Source organism: Terrapene carolina, unplaced genomic scaffold (genome assembly GCF_002925995.2).
Source record: "Terrapene carolina triunguis isolate 2854851 unplaced genomic scaffold, T_m_triunguis-2.0 Scaffold55, whole genome shotgun sequence".
NCBI lineage: Eukaryota > Metazoa > Chordata > Testudines > Emydidae > Terrapene > Terrapene triunguis.
This window is the reverse complement of record NW_020664406.1, coordinates 286,578-295,162: the sequence shown is the minus strand read 5'-3', so window position 1 is coordinate 295,162 and position 8,585 is coordinate 286,578. Positions and strand designations below refer to the sequence as shown.

Below are 8,585 nucleotides of genomic sequence, written 5' to 3'. Positions count from 1 at the left end.
TCTCTCAGATATTATCTGCAAATTTCATTGATGTACTCTAGACCTTCCACAGCCTATTAATGAAGATGTTTTAAAACTCAGGTTTGTTTGCCAGGATTTGTTCTTCATTCCCACACATTGCTTGTTTCTTTTGGTGACACTACCCTCTGTATGTTTATGGATTGTCCCCTTATTTTACTAAGGACTGACATTCAATTGAACTAAGTGACTCCTCCCCGATTAAGATTTTTTTCTTTTTAACTTCAGTACCCCATTGGCTTTCTCCCAATCTTTAGGTACCTCCCCAATCATCAGTGACTTTTCAAAAAGTAATTCTCAGTAGTTCAGTAAATTAGGGCTCATCTACTCAGTGTACTAGTTCGCACTAGAGTGGCGTAAATTCTAGCGGGCACTAGTTTGGGGCACACTAGCTGGTATGATGTGTGGACCCTGCTGGCACACAATACAAACTCCCGAGTGTGCATTAACACAGTACTGTTTGAAACAGGACTGCATTAATACGCACTACGGAATTTTCATTGTGCACCAGCAGGCTCCACAAGGAACAGGTAATGCAAAACACCCTAACGTACGCTGGAATTTACACCCCTCTCGCGTGGACAAGCCCTTTGTGAGCTAATTCCTTAACACCTCAAGATGCAGAACATCTGGACGCACTGAGATGTGTATTTGAATTTTCCAAGGTGTCCTGCACCTGTTATTTTTAGTGAAGATCTATTTGTACATGCTTCTTGTCACTTCCCAATTTCCCAAGTTTATTTTTCTTTTAAATGGTAGATGAAAAGACCCCCAACAATCCCAGCTCAATCTTTTAGAGTCGTCATTAATCTTTCTTAGGCATCTAGATGCTGATTCAGAAGGGATGTACATTTGCACGTACATAACTTTAAGAATGTGAGCAGTACCAATGACACTTAAAGCCAGGCATGTTCTTAAGTACCTTGCTGATTTTTTGGCCTTATAGAGGCCTCTCAGGGTAGTATCTAGGTCCATTTACTAATTGGCTGAATTTTTCTCTAGTATTGCCATTAAGCCGTACATCCTTATAAATACTCTTAACCCTTAAAACACTTTTTGCTATCATGAAGTGTGTGTGTGTGCATCTGCATTTGTGCTCTCTTCAAGTCTTATCTGACTATATATTCTGGTGTGGTCCCCACAATGCTTTTCCATTTCCAGTAAAGTTTTTTTTACTCACTGTATCTTTGAACAGGTCCTTCTGAAGCCGCATTGACCACTTCTTGTTCCTCATAATCTTCTTTTTCAGAGGAACTGTCGTCTATTGTACCTTAATTATGGTATCGTAGCATTCCTAACCCCTCTTCCACACAAGTAGATTTTAATAATTTCTTCCATTGCACCTTCTTCATTAGGTTTCTTCATTTTCCCCAAATCTGCTTTCTTGAAATCTAATACTCTTGTACTACACTGGTTCATGACCCCTTTCCTCACCATGTTTAATTCAAGTAGCATGCAATCCCTTTCCCATTATTCTTAGCCCCTCTGTCAGTAACATTCAGCATGATTGTAGAAAGACTGAACTAAAAGCAAATGGCTTGGTTTAGGTTTTGAAGAGAACAACCAATCTCTTGTTACATAAGGTGACCAATATAATGACACTCTGAGGGATGTTTCTTACTTTAGCATAAAAGCTTCAGAAATGTTGCAACTTAGCTGATGCAAATATAAAACCTCACATATTATGTAAAGGTGGTCATAAATTCTTCAAAAATAATGAAATCACAAAAAGTTAATGGTCATCTTGCTTAAACACCACTTTATTATTCTGAAGTTAGTGCCTTTACAGGTCTAACAAACTGTACAATCATATCAGAAACTGTGACTATAAATTTATATACTCAGCTTAGGTTAGATAACAGATTTAGGAAAACAACAGTGGTCCAGGTAACTGTTTAATACTCCCTCAATAAGCATATACACTTAAAAAGTTTTAGATTTTCATTAAAATGCTCTTAATGCTTATTTAGCTACATATATAGGCAACACATAGTTTATTATTGAAGCTCTATATTTTATTTTTAAAGCATTTAACTGTATTGGCAAGATAAAGAATTTCTGGTGATTCATGAAAAATATTTTGTGAATTCAAATTATGGCTTCTGTAAACCAGGCCAAAATAACTTTAAATACATAAACAGCAGATAATTATTGGCCATTATTAGTTTAGTAGATCAATAAAAAAAAACAAGTCCCCAAAACTAACAGCCTATACTAACTAATATTTGTTTTAGTTTATGGCATCTTTATTTCCTGTACTTTACATTAAGTCACAGCATGTGAGTCCTTAGGGTCAGTAGAGAAGCCACAATACATACACAGCTTCTAGGATTACACTCCTATGGCAGTAACAACAGCATTTGTCTTTGGTCTGCTTAATCTCCACCCACCCACCACAGGGATTCAGTATTTCCTGATGAGAATGATACAACCAGGGAGGGATGGCAGACAGAGGGAGTAAGTCTAAAAGAAGGAGAAAAGGCAGGAGAGGAAGTGGGAAGGAAGCAGCAAAATCCAGTGGCCAACACTACACTATTGGGAGCTTATTTTTGACTATCTGAGAAGTTGTTTGCTCTTCTGGCCCTTAACCAATAAAGAATATTTGATTTAGTGAAGATTTAGATTATTTAAAATACTGCGATGCTTGCATTTACAACGCAGAGTAGTCACTAGCTGTTAAGTGGCCACTGAAAAGGTAACCACACTGTTATATTTCGGCTATACGTTTAACCTTGACTTTCTGACTGAACTGGAATAGACAACACAGTATTGCCCCGCCCAGGAGATCAGCTGAATTTAAAAAACACCAAGAAGTCAGATTTGTGAGCACTTGAAGACAATGGCAGAGAAATTACCTAAAGTGCTAAATTTTTTAAACATGCAGCTTCTTCTCCAGCATACTATATTTGAATGTGTATTAGAGCCATCTGCAGTTAGTAACATTTGTAGTATGCATCTGGATAGTTTATACAACATGCCAATATAGAAATCTGTTCTCATCAGCATTCCTGTGCATCCAGGGAGTTTCAAACTGGTACACAGAGATATTCAGAAATGTCTAACATGCCCCATTTTCCAAATATATTTCTAACAAATGAAATATACTTTGCAGCACACAAATGAAGATTTCTCTATAAACATACAGCTGTGAAGAGGATATTAGAGCAAAGTTCGTCTAACCGCCTTGATACGATGAAAAACAATAGATAATTTTTTTTTTTACAGTGGCATTTCTAATAATCTTTCTTACTTTGAAGGCTACACCACATGAATCACACCATTGCTTGCCAGTAAACTGAAACACCACTCCAATGAGAAAGTATTCAGCTAAGTGTTCAAAGGAAATGAAAAAGGACGGGAGTAATGGGAGTATGTTTATCTGTGTTCTTTTGTGGGATGCTTGCATTTTGCTGTCGTCTATGTTTTCATCATTGCTGAAGAAGCTTGAAAGCAGGTGAGCTGCAGGTGCATACTACTTTTAAATTTGTTTAGTAGCTCTTCTAATAACCTGTAAAAAAGAAAACATTGTATAACTTTGGCAGTTTGGAGTTTACAGATTTGGGGTGTTGCAAGTTAGGTTTACCCATTTATTTAGAAGGTAATTAATGTAGCATATATCCCAAGCTCTCTGAACTTGGACACATTAAGGCAGTAATATTTTTGTATACATTAAATAGTTCAGTTTCTCCAGTATAGCATACCAGGAACAAACATGCACTACTACAAAAGCAGGTACTGTAGATGCACACCTATTTTTTATCTTTTTTTAAAAAAAATCTACTTATTGTGGGTAATGCAAGGAAAATCTTATTCTTTTGCGTTCAAGTTCCTCTAGTACTTTCTTACCCTCTCACAGTATCATGTCAGACAACTGGGTGCTCTGAAGTAGTTTTACATCCTTTGGTAACAGATCCTGTATAAACCACTGTTAGAGACCAGATACTTGAACACAGAGACTTCTGATTCATTTTAGTATGAAAATTCTTATACACCTCTACCCCGATATAACGCGACCCGATATAACACGAATTCGGATATAATGCGGTAAAGCAGCGCTCCGGGGGGGCGGGGCTGCGCACTCCGGTGGATCAAAGCAAGTTCGATATAACGCGGTTTCACCTATAACGCGGTAAGATTTTTTGGCTCTGAGGACAGCGTTATATCGAGGTAGAGGTGTAATTTCTCACAATATAGCAGGAAAATGACAAATTCCACTGCAGTGACACCAACAGACACATACTGGAAGCAGCAGCTTTCAGGGAATCAGTAGCGGAGCATCGGGAATGTTAGGACCAGATTGTGTTAACTTGCCACTTTTTCTTATAGTCCCACAAGCTTGTACTTTTAGAATGCATCACAAGGAGCCTGTTTTCACGTGGCTGAATAGGATGATAAAGGAAAACCCTACTTAAAGCGTTAGCAGTTATTTCTGTGTTCTCAAATACATGGTCAACTTAAATCAGATCAAATGCTGGCACTTGTTTACAAATCCATATATAGCTGATGTTTAGATGTACAGCAAGCACATGTTATATTTAACCTGCTGCATAAGGGGACAGTAAAAATTATGTGCTCATGGAAGAACATAGCCTCAGAGGTATTATCAAGTTGTATGCTTTTGCCTTCATATAAATGCTATCTTCAAAAATAAATTTTCATTAAAGAGGTAACCTGCAAAAGAAAAAGTAGGCTTGTTTCTCCCAGCCTCCCACCTTTTTTCCCCTCCTTATGGTCTAGGTCTATTTAGACTATAAACTCTTTTGGACAGAAAACGTTTCTCTCTCTGTGTCTGTACAGTGCCAACCACTCTGAAAACACAAACACACACAAAATAATGTCAGGTTTCAGAGTAGCAGCACAAAATAATGTGGTCTGAACTTTTTTGGGGGGGGGGGGGTAAAAGTCTGGTTTGCTACTTAGGAAGAGACTATGGTGTCTGGAGAACTAGTGAAATGGCAACACCAAAAAAAGGTCAAGAGATTGAAAGCTGAGCAAATGCAAGGTAACGAGATTTTCCATCAGGCTATTTAAAACGCTTTATTGTTTATGTTAGCACCTATTGAACTCAAGATAATGATTTGTGTCACAGGCATGGCTAGAGGCCTCAGATGAGACTGGGGGTCTCACTGCACTAGGCACCGTACATACATGTAATAAGAGACAGTTCCTGCATCAAAGAATTTACAATCTAACACTAGACAAAGGATGGGAGAAAGGAAGTACCATCACCCCCATTTTACAGATACGGAACTGAGCCACAGAGAGGTTAAGTGCCTTGTCCCAAGTCACACAGGAAGTCTGTGGTAGAGCTGGGAATCGAAACCAGATCTCCTGAACAATAGTCGAGTGCCTTAACCACACACCGTCTTTCCTCTTCAGCTACAACGCATATGGAGTATTTGTGACAGGGTGTCTTTGTTAAAGATTCAATGCTCCCATCGCTTTAATTAGGTCACACTGAACATCTCAGATTGACAAGAAATTCCTCCAGCAAAACCAGGGAAAATCAGAATTCATATTTCTAAGGTAAAATTAAGTGTTTTTGGGGGAGGGGAAAACCCCCAAAATTTTAGGTCTACATCAAAAGAAGCAAGAAAGGGCAGCCTACACAATTTTATAAAATCCATTGAAGGCTTCCTTTAAGCAGATGTCAATCATTTCCTTCAAAAAACAAATAATACGTTGTGTGCTGTAAAATTAACAGGTGTGTGTCTTTCCTACGATCAGCGAGTGAAAGCACAAATTAATACCCACTTCCCCAATAGCCCCTCTGGGAAAGGCTACTGAGGACATCCATCATTCACATGCAGGCTATATTTCAATATTACATGGAGCATGTTATTGGTAACACCAGCAGCTCTAAATCATTCCATAAAAAATACGTTTAACATAATTATTTTTAATTTTGTCATGAATGGTGTGAGGGAGTTTACAGATGTAGTGGTAACATACCTGAGAAAATAATTTAAGGTATAGAACACATCCTTAACTCTCTGGGCCTCAGAGCTGCCCTCTGGGTGGAGGTAGAGCTGTAAAAACTGTACAGTGCTTTGTTTGTGAACCGCCCTCTGTAGTTCAGCGCACAGTGGTTGGAAACATACCAAGTCCAACGGGTTTGTCTGAAAGTTTAATTTCGATGAACTCCAATTGCAAAGGGGAACCTTCCTTACCCCAAAAGAGGCTCCTTTTTTATCTTCAGACCCTCCTGTAGAGCTCTAAAAGGTGGGGAGAGGTCTTGAGGCTTGTGGCTGGCAGGAGCAAGGAGTAATTGTTGGATAAATGGATGGAGGCCCATTGCAGGGAGGCAGGGTTCACAAATGTTGTAGCTGTGCAAGCATACTTTGCTTGTGTCTACAGAATATTGAACTAGGGTAATGTCTGAATGAATTCCGTGCAAATGTTTCACACATCTTTGGTTTCAGTTTCATAGACAGAACACAAATCAATACCAAGTTTGTTTTTCTGAGACATGTGTGCGTGTGATTGTGTGTGTAAATACATTCATTATGGGCTCAACATTGTAAAGTGCTGAGCACTCTGGCCCCAAACCAGTGAAGCACTAATAACATACTTCACCTTAAATGTGTGAGTAGGCCCATTTATCACATGGCATTACTAACATGCTTTAGTCTAAGTGCATACTTAAATTCTTTGCTAGACTGGGGTCACAGTGGCCATCATCTTCAGATCTGAATCCTTCTGGGCCAGTATCAAGGGCCCTTGTATAATACAATTAGATGATGGTATAAGTGGCTATTTTTAAAAAAGTTATTAGTTTTTAATTATATTCCAGAATCTAAGCTTTCATTTAGGAAAAAAATGAAGTTTCTAGCCCTTCAGTTGTGAATAAACAGTGGAAATGAACACAGCAACATTTGCTTGAATTTGCTGACAGCCTGAAACAATAGGTCTGGAGACATGAATCTGTCCATTCACCACAATGGGTGTTAACTCTGAAAGTTAATTATGACAATTTAAATGTTGGCACTATTTCTGATTTTAGTCTAAACATCAAGCTAATGTGCTTATCCGCCACTGTATAGATACTGGTTTAGATGTAGCATGGCAGAATGCCTTTGTCAAGGGCTGCTGGGATTGGGAAAGAGGAATTAAATTTCCTGTTCTTCTGAATTTAAAGGAGTGCTACATTCCACTCTTATTTAAAGCCTTTGGATTACAAAACCAAACAAAACTGTCTTCCAAGTTCCCCAAAACACCAACCGTCAAAACCTTCAGTTTTCCTCCCTGGCTATTTCTCCAATGCAGTTATTGGTATTCAATAGAATAAAACAATGCAGCACACTGAAACTTGAAAATTAGCATGAAAAGCTATAATTGACTGTAATTCAAAAATGATACTGTATTGATTAGACTGGACTAGGGAACAGAGCAGTGTCACATAAAGCCAAAGTTTCTGCTGTAAAATTTAGGTCTAATGTGCCACACTGAATCAGGGCTGCCATTCTGTGACTCACAAAAGTCAAATGCCATAACTTATTCTTCAGCACCACTATCTTGCTACTGCACTAAAAAACCAGTGCTCTTGCGAGTGGTATTATAAATGTTAAAGGAAGTACAAGTACACTTACTTTTTGTCTGCTCCACTTAAGAGTTGCGGCAGGGCTTCCAAAGCTTGCTTAAAACTTGAGCTGTAATGCAAATATTTAATTTTTCCCAGGTATAATAGCTCTCTCTCACAGCCTCCCTCTGTATCTCCATGAATACACACTTCAATTTAAGAAATGTTTTGACTGAGCTAAATTTACACATTATCAACTCAACACCTCAGGCTTATGTATAATTTGAACATAGCCAGCCATAGGCTCAGGTAGACTTCTAGCCTGAGGAAATTCCACAGCCACTGAAAATACCTGATACCAGATAAACCCTGGAGACTGACAGCAAAAATATTCATGCTGAACACAGTCGCAGTGAGGGGCCATAGAGGAAGAGGCAGTCTCCGAAATAACTGGTCTTAGTCATTTATGGTGCTATAGACAATAGTTAACAATCTGAATTCCACCCAGAAGTGAACAGGAATAAAATGAAGAGTACAAAGTACAGATGTATATGCTCTCACTGGCTTGCTGTACTTAAGAGACAGGCCATTCCATTCTATACTAGCTGAACAGCTGACTGGCATTCCAAGAGTCCTACATAGAGGGTGTTACAGTAGTCAAGTGCTAAGTTGACAGAGCTGTAGGTAACAGTGTCAAAATCTGCATTCAAGTGGGAAGGGTACATTTTGGTCAACAGAAGATGAACGAAGGTATTTCTGGCCATTACTTCTAGTGGGGAGTCCAGGAACCAGGAGGAGCCTAATGAGACCCAGAGACTGTGAATGACTTTGTTTTGATTGCAACAAGCAGCATTTTCATCTTATCCAATCTGTGTTTATGCCAAATTGTTTTCATCCAGATCCCTATCTCTGCCAGACACTTGGAGAGTGGGGAAGCAATACTCCCCAAATTAGATGAAAAGATACTGCTCAAAATCTGATAATAAAAGTAACAATATTTCCCATTATCAGAGATGAGTTTAATAACAGAGTATTCATTGTTTGAAAT

At 38.6% G+C, this 8,585-nt stretch overlaps 1 protein-coding gene across 1 annotated transcript in view; it reads right to left on the bottom strand.

The window, feature by feature from the left end:
- Window positions 1-1,762: 1,762 nt before the first annotated feature.
- Window positions 1,763-8,585, bottom strand: part of LOC112107510 (exocyst complex component 2) — a 208,695-nt gene continuing 201,872 nt past the window's right edge. The window contains exons 24-25 of the mRNA XM_026658728.1: window positions 7,608-7,746; window positions 1,763-3,526 (exon numbers count right to left, since the gene is read on the bottom strand). Coding sequence (XP_026514513.1) covers window positions 3,436-3,526; window positions 7,608-7,746 — 230 coding nt within the window. The 3' untranslated portion in view covers window positions 1,763-3,435. The remainder of the gene's footprint in view (window positions 3,527-7,607; window positions 7,747-8,585) is intronic.